General features: G+C 48.5%; 2 protein-coding genes across 11 annotated transcripts in view; one reads left to right on the forward strand and one right to left on the reverse strand.

The window, feature by feature from the left end:
• The window catches only part of LOC107034498 (uncharacterized), a 212,351-nt gene extending 203,434 nt beyond the window's left edge, over positions 1 to 8,917 (forward strand). For 3 of the 10 annotated variants that reach the window (XR_012059440.1, XR_012059439.1, XR_012059441.1), the window contains 6 exons: positions 198 to 396; positions 1,172 to 1,255; positions 1,476 to 1,624; positions 2,456 to 2,591; positions 3,494 to 3,614; positions 4,038 to 4,154. Coding sequence is in view for 5 of the 10 variants with exons in the window: in XM_072938405.1 (XP_072794506.1) it covers positions 1,172 to 1,255; positions 1,476 to 1,624; positions 2,456 to 2,591; positions 3,494 to 3,614; positions 8,338 to 8,354 (507 nt within the window). In the remaining 5 variants the exon portion in view is untranslated. Of the gene's footprint in view, positions 1 to 197; positions 397 to 1,171; positions 1,256 to 1,475; positions 1,625 to 2,455; positions 2,592 to 3,493; positions 3,615 to 4,037; positions 4,155 to 4,751; positions 4,944 to 8,337 lie in introns of those variants that run through there. The other 7 variants (XR_012059442.1, XR_012059443.1, XM_072938404.1 and 4 more) reach the window with 5 other exon arrangements.
• Positions 1 to 20,256, reverse strand: part of HS3ST3A1 (heparan sulfate-glucosamine 3-sulfotransferase 3A1) — a 74,317-nt gene that overhangs the window by 30,018 nt on the left and 24,043 nt on the right. The gene's annotated exons all lie outside the window — the stretch shown is intronic.

A 20,256-nucleotide genomic window follows, 5' to 3' on the forward strand; every position in this document is an offset into this window, starting at 1 on the left:
TTTCAAGGTCTCCTTCTAGACACATAAACCTCCCAAAGTCGCTCACCAAGTCAGTTACAAGATAAATGAGCTTATGCTATGTTTTTAAGTTTCTGCTTGGGGACAAAAAAGGTTTAAGTTGTTTTAAAAAAAAAAGGGGGGGTAACACAAAGACTTAATTTTCAATGCAACTGAATGGACTTGGTTTTATTTTATAGATATGAGAAAATCCATTCTATTTTCAACTTAAGTTCTCTTTTGCTTTATGAGAAGTGGCCCCCACTTTCTGCTCCCCACCGGCTGAGCACCCAAGAGAGTCCACAGACCTCTGTGCACGGATGATGGTTTGAAGAACAGGTCGGGAGAGTCCTTTGGACTGAAGGCTTGAATTTCATAACAGAGAGAAGATCCGACTTGGTAACAATGTTGCTAACTGACCCCACCAGTGCCCCCCCCCCCCCCCCCCCCCCCCCGCCACCTGCAACAAGGGGAGAGCTGCCAATCACATCCAGTCAGTTTCACGCATGGAAACTGAACCCTCCAAATGAGAAGCCTCTCATCCCAAAGTCACAGTCAGGAGGGGCTTTGTGGGCATCAGACCTGCCACCGCACAGGGTCCGTGCTCAGAAGGGCCCCGCCCTCTGGGCAGTGCTCTGCTGTTGCGCCTAAAAATTATCAATAATTTTTTTAACAAGGACCCCTTCATTTTCATTTTACATTGCTCCCTGTGAATGACCCACCTGGTCCTGCAGGGAGCTAGTTTCTGGCTGAGGGAGGACTCCACAGATTCCTGGTCCAGGCTTTCTCCCAGTTGCCCGCAGTGGCCCCAGACGGGGTCTGTGGGCTCGCTCACCACGCAGGCTCCTGTGGGGTGTCAGCTCTGTGCCACAGGAACCCCTCAATCATCCCGGGGTGGGCTGTGGGCTGGTCTCTCCACCCCGCCCGACCTGAACACACTGGGATCATGGCCACGGCCCTGCTCAGCACAGACGCAGTTTAGCGCTACTAAAGGAACGAGCTAACAGGCAGGCAGGTTAGGAGCACCATCGCGTCCTGGGTGGACAGCGTGGACTTCGCGCACACAGCCGCATCAGGTGCTGTATTTTACGCACGCGTGTTTTCACAAAGCAGCTAGAGAAATAGAGCAACCTCGTGTCACCTGAGCACAACAGCCCGCTGTTTCTCTCGGCAGGCCGCCCCGCGCCGCGGCGTCCTCGCCCTCCCTGTCGCCTTCAGCTCCTCAAGCCACCCCCCGTCCCCATTACTTCACACACAGGTGAGTAAATCAACACGAAACTCTTATTATCTTATTTTCGCCCTGCTCCCCCGACTCTGTCCTCCCAATCTTGAATGGTTTGAGAAAAATTAATGCCCGTGTCTCTGGCAAACGTATTGCACCTATAATTCAGCTTTAAAACCAGCACACCAGCAGTCAGCAAACCTTGGGTAGAAGGCTCACTTTTCACACTGAATTGTAACTGAATCCTCCCCTTCAGTTTTCTTTCAAGTGTTACAGACAGCTGACCCTCCCTGAAGAATCTTACAACCTTCCACCGGGCACGAGGCGGCCGAGGACAGGGGTGCAGGGAGGAGACAAGGCAATGGGAACTGCTCCCCTGGGGCACAGGCAGAAGGTGATTCCAAGGTACTGGAAGTGGTAAGACTCGTCTATCCCGTCCCCCCCGCCCCGACGCCGTCAGTACGTCAGCGAGGCGGACGTTGGGGCTCCGGTGTTTTCTTAGGTACAATCTCGCTGAATTTAACTGAGTTTTCAACGAATACAATAAACATTCTTTAGCAGACTGCTCTTCCCTGCCAAGGTTTTAAAGTGTTTTCTATCAAGAAAATCTATTTGGTCTCTAAGTGCTGCATCTGCGTATTTGAAGGGACACATCCATTTTACAGCGTTTTTCTGCTCAAGAGAAGCGACATGTCCGAGGACTTAGTCTCAGACACGCAGCTGAGTTTCACGCACACAGCTCCCTGTGCTGCCGCACCCAGTCACCCTCTGAGCTTACGGGGCACAATTCCATCCAGACTGGCCACTGAGTAACCCAGGAGAGGTGGTCTCACCATTTTCCAAGTTACTTGATTTTCAAAGTTCTTGATACTTTGATGGTAGCACTTTCTCTTCCTAGAAATCCCCCCCACCTTACCCTTTAAGTGTCTGACGTCCCATTCCTGGTCCTTACCACCGCCCCCTTCTCCCTGAGGTTTTGAATTCTTAAGAAATTGTGTGTCACCTGTCACGGTCTTCCTTCACAATGAGAACTGAAAACCAGGCAGCAGTAAACTAATAGGGAATGGGGACTTCACGAAACCACGACCCGCAGTGGGGCCGCTCTACGAAGCTGAGCTCACATCGGGCCACTGCAGCCGGGTCCTCCAGCCCCTTCTGGGCGGAAGGGAAGTTGTGCGGGGTCTACCCCTGAGAAGCCCCTGATGTTATGTTTCTGTTTTGCTTTTCTTCACCAAGAAGCTGGGCAGCACCGGAAGGTACAGAAGGGGAAGACTCTATCAGGAGGAAGGAGAAGTGTCTGGGAAGAGTCTACAAAATGAAGTCAGGGGTCCGGCCTACTGCCTCAGTTACCTGCTGCTGTTCAACACAGAGTGTAAGGCCTAATGCGACACAGAGCGCTGACTTGCTCGTGATTCTGGCTGTTGGGAAGGGCTTGTATAAGCGGTGCTTCCGCTCCACGTGATGTCAGTCGGACTCATTCAGCTGTATTCATCCTGGGGCTCGGCCGGGCTAGGATGACCCGCGTGTCTTCACTCACACGCCTCAGCTGCAAGGGCTGAAGAGCTGGGGACTAGCTGGTCTCTCTCTCCATCAAGGTCGGCCCCCTCACATGGTGGGTGGCTCAGGGCTCCAAGGGAGCAAAAGGAGAAGCTGTCAGGCCCCTGGCACTGGCCAGCTCAGATCCAAGGGGAGAAGAAATAATTAAATTCCACCTCTTGATGGGAGACATAAGAAACAGATGCACAAATAAGAGTGGGAGGAACTGCTGGCGGCCCTCATTGGAGCCAATCCCATATCAACTCCCAATGTTCTTCTAAACTGAGGTCCTAGCTCAGAGGAGGGCACTCAAGTCAGCTGGGGGATCTGTGGCCCTTCTCTGTGATTTCACTAAACAGGTTGGAAACATTGCCAAAGAGCACCTTTTTCCTTACACAGCACCGCATTATTTGTTATTACAGCCTCATTTCAAATTTATTTGAGTTACCTGTCAGTCCTATCACCACGAGTCAATCTGTGGGTAAAGTAGGAAACTTGTGTAATGACATCAGATCACGTGCAATTCCTCAACACATTCAACTAATCAATCTCAAAGAGAACAGAACATAATGTATTTATGACACCCTGCTCAGTTCAAAAGAGACCTTGGCTTCCAACAACACAGAAAGAGGAACATTGCAGCCAAATGTCCAGAGACAAAATTGATACATGACTGGGGTTCGGGCTTCTGTGGCTCTAAAGGATTCTCAGAGATAATTCAATAATTTGATTTTGTAGCTCACTGATTTTGGAAGCTCACCACCAACCATGAAATTTGACGTTCCACTCTGTATGTCCCAAACTCACCACGGAAGAGCTGTAAGAAAGGGGACCCCTCTGTGCCCCAGTTTGGACTCAGGTAAATAAGCCCAAATCCCCTCCATGAAATGTTTTAGACTTGCAGGTCCAGACTGACAGACTTAAATTCTGAGTCCCAGCAAAAGGCAGTTCATCTCAGGTACAGATGAAATGCATTTTTGTACAAAGGAAGTCTGAGTGGTTTCTTTTTAATTTCTAATTGACTCTGATTGCCAAGCTTTTCTGACCAAAACGTCCTCAAGCAGCAATCTATACTGCAGCATCGCTGCCTGGCTTGAGCAACACGTTCTCCCGTGCTCCGAGCTCCAGTTAAGGGGTTCGTTGGTTGGTCACAAAAGGGTGATTTAAGGTCCAGTTAAGGGAAGGGAGTAAACCTCATTGTCATCAACACTTATCCTTGCAAAATGTTTTACAGGTTACAAAGCACTTTTTTGTAATTATCTCATTTGATTTCAATTTCTAGGGTCCCTTCCATCTTGAATACAGTATGATTTAATGGATTGAAAAAATGCATGGTCAATTGATAAAATATACCTTTTTCCAGCAGTTTGCTTTAAACAGTAAAGAGTTTTAAAAAGCTCCTGCTGTGGGAAACTCTGATTCCTTTAATCTCTACGTTTACGTTGGAAGACCACATATCACTTTCATAATATTTTTCAAAACTTAAGGAGAGGTGTGATTTACTACTTAATGGCCAGCTTCCACTCACGCGCGTTCTGCGGTTCATTGAGAGAAATCCACTGTAGAATCACAACTTCCTAGAGAACGTGCATTCACTCTATCTTCCTGGGAGATCTTGGCATCCGTTTCTGTTGGGGGAAATGGAAAGGTGGGGGCCTCGGAGGCCTCACATCCTTTAAGCAGAGCAACTTTCCCTTGACCAGTTTTGCTCCATTTTATTTCAGTGTAAAATTTCATTCCAACCAAGAGTTCTAAGGTCATCAAATATTTGAAAACTAGTGCTTAAGGAAACACATGCGGATTTGAAAATCTTGCTAAGTCTACTTATATATTGTGATATAATTCTCCCTACTGATGCTGTAAAAGATTTTTTTTCACTGAATCTATGATATGAACTATTCAAACTGATCCCACATATTCCCAAAGGCTGCCTTTGTAGTTCTACCCAGTGGTTTGAATATGATTTGAATGGTTGCCAACCATTTCCTATCTCCAGGCTAAAGAGCCCAAGACTACAGACTTGTCAAGCCATGAGGGAAAAAAAAGAAAATTCAGCCATAAAGTTTTAAAGAATTCTCAGATGTGATTCACTGGTGAGAGATGCTGAGTAATCTCACTTTGGACTTCTTAATCCAAGTTCTATTAATGGATTTTAGCCACAGCTCAAAAGGTTAGGAATTAAAGACCACATTTCCACCTCTTTTTATTACATTATTCTACCCTCATCCTGGGTAATTCATCACTGTCTCACGGCTTGGTATACACGTTGGGAATGGAAGGGCCCGTCTGTATAATTACCCTCTCCACCTTCCCACTCACAGTCAGGGCGCGAGTCCAGTTTCTCTGAGACCTGGGAGGGCAGTTCTCCCAGTTTAACGTCCTGTGCTGCAAACGCCCAGTTCCAGGAGGCTCGCGCTCCTTGGGCCCCCTCCTCCCTCAGTGGGGTCAGGAGCCTGGTAGTTCTCAGTGCCGATGCAGGTTGAGTCTTTGTGCATCGTGACCAGGGGGCTGTCTGCTGGCTGCTGACGCAGCACTCGTTCAGTGGACACAGATTCTCAAGGCTCTTCCGATAAGGGAGAGGCAGCTCAGGTCTTTTTCCACCTGTGAACAGGGCTGGTTTTCTCTGTTTTCTATGCATGTTATGAAGCATGCTGAAGAAATGATGGCCTTGACTTAATTGTACATGTTATGAGCTCAATGTCATCCTCTTAGAATCTGTGCGTTAAAGTTTTAACCCCCAGTGTGACTGTAGTCAGAGACAGGGGATTAAGGTTGAGTGGAGTCACAGACTAATAGGACCAGTGCTCTTCTAAGAAGAGACAGACCCCAGGCACGAAAGGCCAAGTGAGGACACGACGGCAAGGTGGCCACAGCCAGCCATGAGGTCTTACGAAAAAAACCATGCCGACGCCTTGACCGTGGACTTGCAGCCTCCAGTACTCTGAGAAAATAAACTTGTGTTGTGTAAGCTACATACTCAGTGGCATTTTACTACAGCAGCCTTAGAAGACTAAAACAGTACCACAGGATGTCAGTCTCCGGAATCAGCATAAAGATCAGTTTCCAGGAGACACTGTGACTATCTTTCACTACCTGAGGGGCTGCTACGTTGAGAATCAGATTTTCTCCCCTGTGTGCCGAGAAGGAAATCTAGAATCTGTTGGAAGTTATTAAGATTTTGGCTCAATTATAAAAAGCGTTTTAATGGTTAAAGCTATTCAAAAGAAGAATGAGTTATATACAAAAGGAAAGGAGGTCCCGTCACAACACAGCCACCGTCAGGATCCGGACGCACCGTGTAGAGTATCAGTCAGACTGCCGTGCTCGGCGATGCTTCAAGTGGCGAAAGCGGGGCTGAGCAGACCGGCCTTCCAGGAAGGGCTACCGCTGACCGGCTCACGATCTCGGCAAGGGGGTAGCATCTTTTAATCTCAGTTTCCAAAATCTTTTTTTAAAGCAAGTCTAATTTTTGTGAGAATCAAAAAAAACTATTACTGAAGCCTTATATGAATGGAAAGAATCATCACCATCATCATCACGATGCTATTTGTACCACCAGTGACACCAAGGACACACACACAGGTGCCCCTCATTTCACTGAGCTTTGCTTCACTGTGCTTCATGTATTAAATTTTTTTACAAATTAAGGTTTTGTGGCAACTCTGCATCAAGCAAGTCTACAGGTGCCATTTTTCCAATGGCGTTTGCTCACTTCATGTCTCCGTGTCACATTTGGGTAATCCCCAACTATTCCAAACTTTTTCATTATTATTATATTTTTATGGTCATCTGTGATCAGAGATCTTTGATGTTACTGTTGCAAACAGATTTCAGTTTGCTGAAGGCTCCGATGATGGCTGGCATTTTTGGCAATGAAGTATTTTTTCATTAAGGGATGTACATTGTTTTTTAGACATAATGCTTTTGCACCCTTAACAGACCACAGTACACTGTAAACATTACCTTTTTATGCTAAAAAATCCACGTGACTGGCTCTACTGTGATATTTGCTTTATTGTGACGGCCTGGAAACAAACCTGCAATATCTGAAGTATGGTCATGTCGGCATCACCCTGAGTATCTAGCACAAAAACTTAGTAAGTATTAGTTGAATCTTCACTTTCAACCTCTCTCTGCAGTTGACCCTTGAAAAACATGGGTTTGAACTGCATTGGTCCATGCAGATTTTTTAAAATAAATACTACTGTATAACACGATCCCTGGTTAGTTGAATCGTTGATGTGGAAATGTGGATATAATGGGCCAAGTGTGGGACTTGAGCATCTGCAGATTTTGATGGGTGCCAGAACCACTCCCCTGCAGATAACAATGGACAAATGTATATATTTTTCTTGCTCTGTGCTTGTTTAAAAAATATAAATGTGTGTTTATTGGAAAGGCAAATCTCTAGACTCCTTTCCAAACCAAACTCTGAAACTTGCATCAGAAGAAGAAAAAGCAGGGGAGAACTTGGACAGAGGGTTTTCCTTTCCAAAATGGTTGCAGTGGGATCTGCACAAGCTGCAGACGCAGAGGGGGAAACGTGAATCCTTCATGTTTAGGGTCTGGGACGACCTTTGTAACTCGGGCAAAACTTGCCTTTTCTGTGAGTCACGTTTTGGAGGGAAGGGAGCAGATCTGCTGTTTCCCGTCGCTTTCCTCCATCACTCCTCAGGTCCTGGACCAGACGTCTGGTACAGCCCCAGCCTCTTTATTGGCTCTTTGTGGCTCACGTTGCCGTAGAGAAGGGATGTCAGGAGGCTCTGACTCAGGTGAGCGATAAGGAGCAGATGGTGCCTCCCCTCCCCAGCCCCTTTGTGCCCCCGGCTCCTTGGAACACGAGTAATTACTAAAAGTGGGCAGGTGATTAGAGGAGCACAGACACAGGTTTTCTAAGGGGACCTGCAGAGCCTCATCCTCTTAAAAAAAAAAAAATGCAGCCGCCGCATAGGCAGCACAAAGGAACCCTGATTGGGTATTGTTTCCGAGCACGGTGCTCCCTCTGCGGGTCAGGGTCCTCATCTGATTAAAGGGATGGTGGTGCTCATGGGGCTCAGCCTGCTGCAGTTCCCTGGAACGTGGATTCTCAGCGCCCACGTCAGATGACTGTTTACGAGGAGATAAACGTACGTGGCAGTCTCGGCGGGGGGAGGCTGATGTCTGTGCTGCTGCTGATGGAAATCATCGGTTTGGTACCAGCCGGCTCACACGTTTGTCAAGTGTCAGCCAGGAGGATTAGCATTCCTCCAGGCCCTCGTCTTTATCTCCAGGCGGGAGTCTGACAACTCAAGATCACCCGTGAATAAACACCGAGCCTTCCCCAGACATAATTAAACTGCCAATGCAGATATGCCTAAATAACACTGATATCTTAATGACACCAGAGAGCATCCAAGTAATGAGAGCAGCGTGGGGGGAGGGGACCAGGGACCGAGAACCGATGCTCTGCTCGCTCCAGGGGGCGTGGCCCTGAATCACCGTCCCAGGATTTGCTCATCATCAGGGCAGGGCTTTCATTTCTGGATTTTTCTCTCCTGTTGGTTTGCCATCACCATCTGAGAGCGCCTTTCTTCCCTCTCTAGACTCAGGAGCTAAGTAAGCATCTCTCTGCATGGAAGAAGTTTTCATATTTTCTGTCACGCTCTGCTGGGCCCCCAGGGCTGTGGTCGTGTGGCCTCTGAAATAAGCCAGCTGTCCTCGGGACGTGGATGAATGTTGATCCTGGACCTGGGGCTGCATCATCACAGAAGGGCCCGTCTCTTGCTCAGTCTGCATCACCCAGAGCATCGAGCACAGTAGCTTTCAAAGTACCAGACGAATCTCTGCCTCCAGCCTCTTGCCAGTTCCTGGGGTTGCCTGAATACCGGATCGTGTGTGTGTACTTCTCTGCTCGATTTCCACCGGTCCTTCTGCTCTTATGTTCTATGACGGCCTGTCCGCTAGCCGGACCGTCTCCTCGACACCGAGACACATGCACTTCCTTTCTGCTTTGTTCCTTTATCCCCCTGGTTCTGTTGCCACTCTGCTCAGTTCCCACTATTCTGCAGCCAGTGCTCCTTTTGGAAACTGGGCCACCTCTTCGGCCTCTCTAATGCCTCCTGTTACTGACCATTCATAGCCTTAACTTCTTTGTGTGAAAAATAAAGAGTCTGGTCAAGATCATCATTTCTCAAACTGCATTCTTTAGAACCTCAAACCTTCCTAGCACAGTGCCAAGTAGGAGATGCTCCATAAGTATGTGTTGAATGGATGAAAACATACGGGCCACAAAGAAATGGATTTCATAGACACACAAGTTTGGGGAGAGTTGAGATACACGTGTTTAATCTTAAGGACTTTTCAGACCCTCTAAGGTGCTAAAGGCACTGTGATGCCCCAAGACCTACGGCATGCGAGCCCAGCGAGCACTGAGCCACGCAGTTCACGTGCTGCAGGTTGTCTAGGAGCCCCTCACAGAGCACACACGGGACTTGGTGGTGACCCAACTTCCTGCTCTGTTATTCTATGACCTATTAAATTATATGCTCGTGTCCTCTTCACAGCGACCCACCCTCCACTCCCGTCCATCTCAGGGGAAGAAGAGGAGCCGTCCCCGCCAGCCGTCCCCTCAGCAGCTAACACTAGGCCTCAACTTTCAAAGTCCCACTACTTAGTTATGCTAGCAAGTGCAAGTCCCACTGCCTTTAAGGCCTTTGTAACCAACTGTGTTGCTTTTATATGTTGTCTGAATGGGGTCAGGATGCTGTAACAAAATGACATCAATTGAGTGGCTTAAACAACAAACTTTTTTCCCACAGCTCTGGAGGCTGGGCAGTCTCAAATCAAGGTGCCAGCAGATATGGTGTCTGGTGAGGTCTCTCTTCTTGGTTTGCAGATGACCACCTTCTCACTGTGTCCTCACATGGCAGAGGGAGAGGGCTCCGCTCTCTTCTCTACATAGGAGGGCACTCATCCTGTCACTGGGGCCCCCCCTTTAACCTCATCTAAACCTAATCACTGCCCAGAGGCCCCACCTCCCAATAGCATTCCATTTGAATTTTGGGGGGACATTCAGTCCCTAGCACAGATCCACCATGTCTCTGAACATCCTAGATGAGATTCAGGCTAATGAACCATCTGTAACGTTGACCTTTGGTCTGTCCTCTTCCAAGACCCACCCCACATCTGTCCTCCACCAAGAAAGGCACAAGCTTAGTTACAGCCCAGCACCATTCAGTCTCTGAGCTCCCAAGTACTTCCTGCCTCTTATGTGAACATTTCCTCCTGCGGGATTCCTCTTGCTCTCCACTGTTCAACCATCTTCTGACCTCACAGGGTCCCTCTCACACAGACTCCTCCCAGAGAACAACATCCATTGGTCCTTCTCTGACAGTAGCTGCCCTCACTCTGTTGGGCTCCGTCACTGGATTAATCGACACTGCCTTATTACACAAGCCCCTCAGCCACCACATGGACTTACTGTCTAGCTGTCACACTTGGGAATCCCTTAACTTTTTTTTTTTTTTTTACCCATTCTAGACTCTACGGAAGTTATTAAGGAAAGTCACAAAACTAGCCTATCTTAGTTCACCAACTAATATAACTAAACTATCATGGTTAACTGTACTCAGAGGATTTTTATGCATTTCTTAGTATCTCCAAACTACGTTTTCCTCCACACACACCATCTCCCACAACACCCACAGGATACTGACAGATCCTCTGTGAAAAGAGAGTTCCGTGGTCATATATATTCAGGGAGTGTGAGGTTAAATTAAAATAAGCTTGCTTTATTTAGTCTCACAGCCTTAAAATGCCACCATGCATTACAAATCTGCTGGGGGCGCAACTGCGTGAGACAGTTACAAATCCATTTGATAACTGAACCTATTTATTATTAGTAGTAATATTTTAAAAATATTTAAAGCACATAGGCCAAATTTGGAATAGCATTAGTTAAATCTTTTTTTGTATTGTTGAAGATCATTTTTTTCCAGTTTACTTTTTTTAAAGGACTTGTAAAGAGGGATCTGCTAGCTTATTTCCTTTTCTTCCCAAGAACATGGCTGCACCTCACTTGACAAGCACCCGTCGGGATGGTCTGGCGTGTGCCTAAGCTCCAGCCAGCAGAACGAGAGCAGAGGAGATGTGTGTCATGTCCGAGTGTGGTCTGTGCAAACCTCCCCTCCACGTCCTCTCCCACTTCTGCTGCTGGAGATAAGCCCCAAGGCCAGCTCGGAGGCAGGTGTTGGAAACCTGGGTCCCTGAGACACTACTTGGAGCAGAGTCATCCGACCAAAAATCACCTGCATTGTCAGTTATCTGAGAAGTCTGCTTTTGTTTAAGGAGTAACTCAAATTTGGGGATTTATTCAGAGCCAGCACTAGGGTGAGATGAGTGAGATACTTCCCTCGGGTGTAAAATTTAAGGAGGGGAGCACCAAGAATATCAGTCATTAAGATACGTAAGATGTTAATGCAACATTCTGAGAACTCAGAACTGATGTGAGAAATATTGATCACACAGAAACGAGCAGCATTTTATAGACAAGATCACCACCGATCTGCTCTAGCAGCGTGTTCCCCTAAGTGACAGAGGTGTCCGTCTTCCACGGCACACGTGGCCCAGTCACGGCTGCACCGCATCCCCGCCCTGCTCACAGGAGCCCAGATAACTCTAAACTGCTGAGCCAGCACCCTTCCCTCTCAGGCTCCTACGACTTCCCCAGCTTTAATGGATTTCATTCTCTGGAAAACAAAAACAAAAACTTTTCCTCTGAACAAATGTATTTGCGTCTACCTTTATGCTGTGCTCCAGCTGTTTCTCCAACTTCATCATAATGGGCTACCTGTCTCGTGCATCTCCTTTTTCTCCTGTATGTTTTCCCTGTACTATTTAACTGAACATCGTAGGTCTGAGTCTCCTGTACCCAATGCAGCGGCCTGCTTTGTGGAAGTAAGAACACTGCCTCAGTCCTCTCAGCCCCAGACAGAGACACGGATGGACGGGCGCTCTCTGATTTGATTTAAGGCTGTCTGACTGGCAACTGCTGTATCTGCTTCTTGAACACGTTAACTTTTCCTTGGCTGAGCATGGGACTTATAATCTCAGTGCCAGGGTTCGTCAGGGCGAAATACGACCACAGCTCTGATCAATGCAGCCTCCCGTTGAAAATACCCTCAAGGGCAACGTGTGAAGTGCAGGTGTATAGGGGGGTGTGTGTGTGTGTCGGAGGGGGCGGGTTCTTCTGCCTCTTAGGGGGCTGGCTCTGGCTCTGTCACCTCATTTGTAAATTTACTTGTAAAAACTAGTTCCTATTTCTACTGAGATGTGTTTTTTTGTGCCCAGATCTACCTAGTCAGGACTGCTTTTGTTATTAACTTTCAGGTGGGTCAGGGGGACTTTTTCAAATGCAAAATTAAGAGGAAGAAATTGGACTAAAACTTCTCCTCCAGCCTCCTGGGCAGGCCTCTCCTCCAGAAGGGGGAGGGCAGGGCAGGGCGGGAAGCCTCTCAGACCTCGCCTTTCCGCTGCAAACCGAGGATCTGAACCTTGAGGAACCCAGTCAGGAGTCCTCCCCTCTGAGGTTACGACTAACACCGCTCCCCCGTTAGCAAGGAGGGGATGGCGGGGAGCACCTAGAATGGCGGCCTCCTGGTGTCGTTGGACTTTTGGTCCCCTGGGACTAAGTCTTCCTGGTTTTTCCAAGATCAAGTGCATCTAAATTCCTTTTTCCCTTTCCCCAGGGCAGAATCTACCTAATAAGTGTCGCTGTGGCCCAAAGGCACATACAAAATCTACAGCCCTATTAATAGGAAACTGGCTGTGTCTTCAAGGCTGAGTACAGAGCTGGAGCCATTCCTCCCTCCAGCTCCAGCACTGAGAGCGCAGGCTGGGGAGAGAGGGGTGCGTGGGGGGTGCGGGGGTTCACAGGGCAGGAAACGGCGCTGCCCAGGCAGGTGCAGCCAGCGCGGGGATGAGCCTGAGAGCATCCCCACCGGCCCTGGGGGCGGGGGAGCCGCCTGCAGTCTGCCCGCTAGTGCGGAAAGGCACTGCAGCTCCTCAGAAGGATTTCTTGGCTGATAATAACTATGCTCTCTCTCTTAGTTGAAAAAACAAAGATCTTTTCTAGCTGTGGTTCCTTCGGGGTGCTCAGTCTTGTCCACATCAGGTTACATTCTAAAGAAACTACCCATGTACTAAAATTCTAAACAGCAGTTCAGATCTCCCTAAGTATCTCTGAGATGCTGCCTCGCCAATCAAGTTCCCACCCTCAGCTCTCCTTGTTTCTAAAAAAAGACTTTCCTTCTGAGGTGCCCCAGCCAGCTGATACACTCCTTTCCGAAGGCTCCAGAGTTTTTCCTAGGCACAAGAAATAGTATTGATTTTTCAAAATACATATTTTTAAGTTCATCATCCCTAACCTGCTTCTCTTATCCTTTCAAGTACATTCTTTTAAAACTGTAACCACCCACATTTTTATCAAGTTTCCCTTAAAATGGTATCCAGGAGGAATTTTATCCCTTTGGAAACCCGTACAGAAAGGGACTTCAGAGCAAAGGATGATCTAATAATTTTCCTACAAAAACTCCAGGCAGGAATCTGCAAGGGAAATGAGACAGGGAGACAAGGGGCGGAACTACTGATATGATTGCCGGCAAAGATGGAGGCTGGAGATCCCGAGGAAAAGCAGACTCGAAAGAAGCAAAAACACGCTTGGTAATAAATTAACCAGAGTTGGGGACTTCCTGCCTCATCAACAAGACATCTTATCCTATCAAGTGATCACAGGTTCATTCTTTTGGGTGTTCTTGTTTGTTTCGGTTTTGTTTTGCTTTGTTTCTGAGAGTTTCTACTGAGGGGCCAGCCTGTGCACCAGGCAGGACTGAGACTCAGAGCTTCTATAGATCTAGCCGCAAAGGCCAGCACCCAAGCCCAGCGTCTGAGCGGCTCTGAGCTGCCCTCTGACTGCAGACAAGCAGCAGGGAGATGTGTGGCACTCGACGGCGCAGCTGCCAGTTACTGCCCTACTGGTCCCAATGTTAGCAGTAAATGAGCAATGTGTAATATATCGAGCTTATTAAAAAATACAAATGGGAAATGAAAGTGCTCCAAGGGGAACGGCAAATCCACAAAGTTTTCCCAGACACAGCCGTTACCAGAGCAGCCGTCTGACTGCTCAAGGCCCCGGGTGGTGCTGACGTCCCTGGGATGTGGACACGGGTGGGCGCTCAGGGGTTGGTATGCAGCCCTGACCAGCACCCAGCTGACTGATGAACGTCTCCTGCGCTGAGTGCTGGTGACTTAGGAACTGTCACCTCCCAAACCCAGGAGGCCAGGTTGGTCCGAAGCACACTCAGCCTTCCTTCAAAAGAGGGGTGCCACAGAGGTTCTGTTTTTCAAGCAGGAAGAGGAAAAGTTCATCAAGGTTTCCAAAACCTACCGAGGTGGGAAAAGACGCCATCTCTGCAGCTGTAACAGATGCCACCTCTCTCCACCATCCAACTCCTCTCCACTCCTCCTCATCTGGAAACTAAACTATGTGACATCCTCACAAGTTATCTCCTGCATCCACATGTAGCCAAGCCACTGTTCTTAACTCTCCTGAGGATGGTGCTGCTTGAAATCAGTCAGTGACCTGGCTCACCGGCACACAAGCAGCAGGCACTTCGGCCTGGAATCTGCAGTTGTCCTCAATGGAGTCTCAGATGAGCTCTCTCTCCAGGGCTGTCACCCTCTCCTGCCCAGCTTGCAACCCACATTCCTACTGATCCAAATCTCCTATCACTGCACCTTCACGCCTCTGCTGGGCCCTCTGCTTGCCTGGAGTGCATCCTCCCACCATTCCGCTGTGGCAGCCCCCCAGACACAGCGCCTGCAGTGTCGGAAGGAGGACAGGGAGACGGGGCAGCAGGACGCACCCTGTTTAAAGGGCTGTCAGAGCAGACACCCAGGTCACAGGCACAGATTCAGCTTGGAGACAGAGACGACGCACTGCAACAGTGCACGGGCTCCGGCCTCGTGTTCAGCCGGGGGTGGGGGGATGGGCTGGTGCAACCTGAGAAATAAGGAAGGGGCGCTGAGGCTGTGCAGCCTTCCCTGTGGGTCTCACCTCCCTCAGGGGCCCTCAGAGTGAAGCACATCACCCCACAGCGACCCAGACCTGATCAAACGGCTTCCCAGGTGTGTCTGACGCTCTGTGAACCTGCCTTACCTGTGGCGTTTAAGACCTAACACTCAAACAAGACATGATTCCCCTATGACAGAGCATGACCCTTTTTAATGAAATCATGAAAATTAGAAAGATACTTTTATTCAGCAGAAGGTGCTGGGACAATCATGTAAATCTCTGAGATAAGAAATAAGGTGTCTTCTGTACCTTAAACCACACATGAAAGTAAATTCCCAGCCTGTCAAGAGTTAAGCGTGTACGTGGAAAGACTGTGGTTTCTATGAGAACTTGAAAACAGAACTGCATCTGCAATCACTCCTCGAGAAGGATTTTCTACCCCAAAAAGCAAAGGAACAATCGGGAAGGTGAAAGATCCCTCTGACTTTGTAAGAACCCCGGCCTCTCACGTCCTTCAAGCAGTCTTAGACAAAACGACTCAAGGGCGATAGAAATGTGGGGACTGCCTTCAGCACAGAGAGCCAGTGAAGGGTGACCTCCCTTCTTCTGCTTCGAGGTGTCTCTGTGGCTGGTTCGCAGGTGGAACCACGTTTAGGGGCCCGAGGACCATGGGACCAGGCGCCTTCCCCACGACAGCAGCCTGGAGACAAGCAGTAAAGCGGGGCGGCCTTGGAGGAACCCGGAGAATGTCCCTGGGTGGGGGGGGGGGTTAGACAGCAGGGAGGAATCTCAGGGCAAGTGGGGACCTGCTGGGAACCCACAGGCAGCAGTGCTGGCCGCAGCAGAAAGGCCCCGGGATGGGGAGACCCCCCCAAAGGGCCGGCAGCAGCAGGGAGAGCTCAGATGCAGTGGTGTCCGTCCCCAGAGAGAGGTCTTGGCCAAACCAAATCCAAACAAACAGGAACACAAACTTCCAACAAACAAAGGCCCACGTAGAAAGTGGCCACACAGCCCGGCAGACTCACAAAACCAACAGGGAACAGGGGTGGGGGCAGCCGGGAAGCGCTCCCCCGCGGCGCTCTGAGATGACCCGCTCCCCTCCTGGCACAGGTGCTGAGTCACCTCGTTAGAACGGATTTCTCATGAAGGGAACCTTTTGTTCCTCTGAGGTAAATCACACACCCTATTTTTTTGAGCAAATTAAAGGCCTGGATAAAACCCTGAACACATGAGTCAACAGATAACGAGAGACATCAGTTCTGGAAAGAGAAGCCACAACATTAAAGGAACAAAGCCCTGAACAGAAAAGGAAAACAAAGGTACATTTTGGAGAGAGAGGAAAGATTTACCACAAACAAACAAAACTCGAAGTAAGTTTTAAGTGATATGTGCCCCGTGTGCTCACAAAACTTAAACACGGACTTGATGGAAACAGAAAAACTGTGAGAGACTAAGACAGACTAAGGAGAGCTGAGAGGCAACAAACAGGGGCCGGGGCAACCATTAAAAGATACTAAAAATACAAAAGTAGAAAGCCCACCATCACTGTGGAGGCCAGATGGGACGCCATCCCCTCGGGCGGCAGCGGACAGCCGTGGGGAGAGGGGGACGCGGAGGGCGGCCGCAGACACAGACCAGAGGCCAGGGCTTCACAATGCAGGTGCTGGCTGTTCTGGAAAAAGCGCTCATGGTCTTGAATCTTCGGACAGAAAAAATTTACCCACGACAAGGACAATTACTCAAAAGGGACAAACATGTGCTGTGTCCTGCTAAGTATTTTGAATTTTAAGAATAAGGATTGTACAAGTTCCCTAAAAGCAAGACAACAGCTGTCTGAGGTATCTAGTTCACAGCAGTAAATACCGTAAGATCCAGCAACCAGCTTATGCAGAATGTGAGGGGGAAAAATCTATGACGCCGAGAAGCTACAATCTACCAAGACTGCATTTAAGAGAAGATTTTTTTAAAAATTGGACATGCAAAGAATCATAATAAAATGCTGAAACTATTACTTAAAGTACTGCAATGAATACATAAATAAAATGTTAAAATATATAAATTTTAAAAACAAAAAACAGCAGTTTTGTGGTATATGTGAGTAATAAAAATATGCAAGTGAATGATGAAGAAAGATTCACACTACTATATATAAAATAGATACACAGCAGGACATACTGTACAGCACACGGAACTATTTTCAGTATCTTGTAATAACCTATAATGGAAAAGAGCCTGAAGAAGAAAAAATACGTATGTATATAACTGAGTCCTTTGCTGTACACCTGAAACACTGTAAATCAAACTTTTTTTTAATTAAAAAATACGATGAATACCAGCCTACTTTGAGAGTTAACTAAAAACCTTGTGTAGAAAAACAAAATTTAAAAACTTAAAAAATAAGTAACAATGACAACAAAACTCATGAAATGGGAAGACTATCCAAACATGCCGCTGAAAGTGCATCAGTGAACAGAAGTGGAGGGAACCCATCAGGGAGATGTGTTAAAAAAAAAATACAGCAACATACTGCTCTGCAGAGACACATTTGAAGTGGCAAATGGTTTTACAAAGTAAAATAAAATAAATAATTATAGTTGGAGAGTAACAGCAAATAAGTCAGAGTTTAAGGGCAAAAGCACTGAAAAATGGTAAGAGCCAAAACCTCTGTGTTGTCCACCAGGCACCTGGATGCAAGCTGAAAAAGCACTCCATCCTTGGACGCTGCGGCCATGTGGCAAGGTGCTTGGGGTGGGAGCGAGCATCTTTGTTTCCGTCCCCCGGCCCCTCAGCTGGGCACCGCCACAGACGGATGCGGGGAGAGGTCATTTCATACTGATGAACTGTCCCTCCCCGAAACATCTAGGAACTCACGCACCTGCCTGTCCAATCTTCAGCTCTGGATTACACTTACAGCAGAGTGCAATGTATATATATATTATAGTATGTGTGTATATATTATATACATGAAAGTTTTAAGCAATTCACCATGTTTACAGTATCCTTCTCCTTATAAAGTTCTAGCAATGCACACATTGTTAACAGAGAGCTTCAGTGAACAGCTGACAGGGCGGGACTAGCATTCTCTCCCTCACAACGTAAGCACACGCTATCCTTAAAGTGACCGAGGAGACTGATGAATAATATGCAAATAGATTTTGATCTTTTTTTTTGTTTAGGCTGAGCAATTAATTAATACTCATTTTTCAAAGAGCTAGTTTAGAGCTGGGCCGCCAACTTTTTTCTTATCAATTCTTTGATCCCATAAACTTTTATTTCGGCAAGCGTCAGAGTTAACGGGAGAGTCACAGTGAGAGTGAACCACTCATCACTCTTCACCCAGAGTCATCAGTGGCTGAACCACAGTACAGTGAGGTGCAGGCACAGTGACGCCTCTCTCCTAAAGGCTGCCCCATGTATGTCCTTCGAACAAAACACACTCTCCCACATAATCAGAATACAGTTGTCACAGTCATGATAGAAAACACTGAGGCGTGTGTGTGTATGTGCATGCTTGTAACGTGTGTCTGGCCTTCTGCTTTAGGACACAGGGTCTCCATCAGTCTCCATGCCTTTGCTGGCTGTGCTCGCGCTAGAGCAAGCCGTCCTCGTCCAGGACGAACCATGCTCACTGCGTCGCTCAGCACCACGGGTGAGCATCCCTAAGTTACCCCGTGTTGTGTATCTGCTTCATTCAACACACACTTGCAGCAGGGGTACCTGACAGAGATGCGGACTCTGAACTGAGGTACTTGGTACTTCAAGAAAACGCTTTTAAATGCTCTTTTAAATGACAAAGACATCAGATTAAAGTGGCATTCGTCAAGTTTATGGGCTGGGGAAAGGTTAGTGAAATTCAGACAGATTCCAGCAGTATCATCCAGCAAAGCACAAATCTTAAAACGCTTAGCCTGTGGGGGACCTGGGTGTAAAAGAGCCACCAAAGACTGGAAACAAATGCTTCCCTCTCCCTTGTTTCTGCTCCTCACACATCTAAGCAGAGGTCCCCACCCCCTTCCTTGCACATTAGAATTGTCTTGGGACCATTCGCAACACCCAGACGCTCCGGCGTCCACCTTCGACCAGCAGAATGAAAGTCTCTGCAGAGAACCAGGGCATCAGTACCACCAGCTCCCCAGGCTGCTCAAGAAAGTGGCCAGCACGGGGACCCAGTGCCCTGGAAGAACGGCCGCTCAGACACTGGCTGCAGCTGGTACTTCTGTCCATTTCCTACCAGCCGTGAGTTTCTTGTCTCAGGAGGTAACGCTGGTCTGCAATTTTCTCTCCCTGCAGCTGACTTTCTCCTGACCATTCACCCTGAGATGCTGTCTGCCAGGCTAGCACATCCCTAAAAGCACCGGCCACCGACCTCCCAGTGAGATGGGCACACTGGGGGTTTCTAGCAGGAAACAGTAGCCCTTTTGCTCACAGAAGCACCCAAAAGACAGCTGTGCATTTTGCCAGAGCAACGTCCAGCTCACAGGGCAAGGAGAGGCGGCTGGGGGAGCTCAGGGACAATGCCCCGAACTGGTCTGGCGGGGGCTGCGGGTGTAAGCAGCTCTGGGCAGGAAAGAGCTCTCTGCAGGAGGCCCCTTGTGTCTTGACACTAGCCTTGAACTAAGGCCACCCCCCACGCTCTACTCCAGCCTCAGCACGTGCCTCAGATCTTCTGACGTGTTGGGTCTTTCCACAGATAAAGAACTAGAAGCAGAGAAAGAGTAACAGAGGGCCAGGTCTCTCCCCTAGCCTCCCCCTCAGTCATCTCGTGAACAAACTGTGTGAATGGTCACGAGAAGTCGCCAAGCCTGCCCGCGGTGGGGGTGGCGAGGGCTCTGACCCGTCTCAGCGATTAACTGAGGCGACTACCCCTTGTGCCTTTAGAACTTCCGTGGCTGAGCAGAATCTTCGGAGATGGTCTTTAGGGGACAGATTGCCGGCATTCTGATTAAAAGCAACTTTCCTTTCTATCAACATTGCCTCCCTCGAGTATTGATTTTGAGCTGCGAGCAGCTGAACCCAAGTTCAGTAACAAAGGCAGCTTCCTCAGATAAGCTCTTGGCAGAGATGGGCTTCCCACTGCACCAGGGAGCCTGGCGACAGGAGAAATCCACAGCCGGCAACCCTTCCAGACAGGTGAATCCTCAAGCAGAAACCAGTGTCTGAGCTCCTTCAAACACCTGCACAGGGGGCCAACGACAGATGTGACTCTGCCCCTCGTTCCCACAACCCGGTCCTGTGGGGGAGAGGCCAGCAGCAGGAGAGGGGAGCTGCGGCCTGCAGGCCCACCACATGCCAGGAGATGAGTCAGACGCAGACTCGGTCCGGAGGAGTCCAGGGTAATTTATCCTGCAGAAGGCAGGGACGGACCCCTCCACCTCCGACAGACCGACACCCCGGGCCCTTGTGAGCACTTCACATCCTGTCACCAGCACACAGGGACAAACAGCGGGCTGGG

The sequence above is a fragment of the Vicugna pacos genome, chromosome 16 (assembly GCF_048564905.1).
Source record: "Vicugna pacos chromosome 16, VicPac4, whole genome shotgun sequence".
NCBI lineage: Eukaryota > Metazoa > Chordata > Mammalia > Artiodactyla > Camelidae > Vicugna > Vicugna pacos.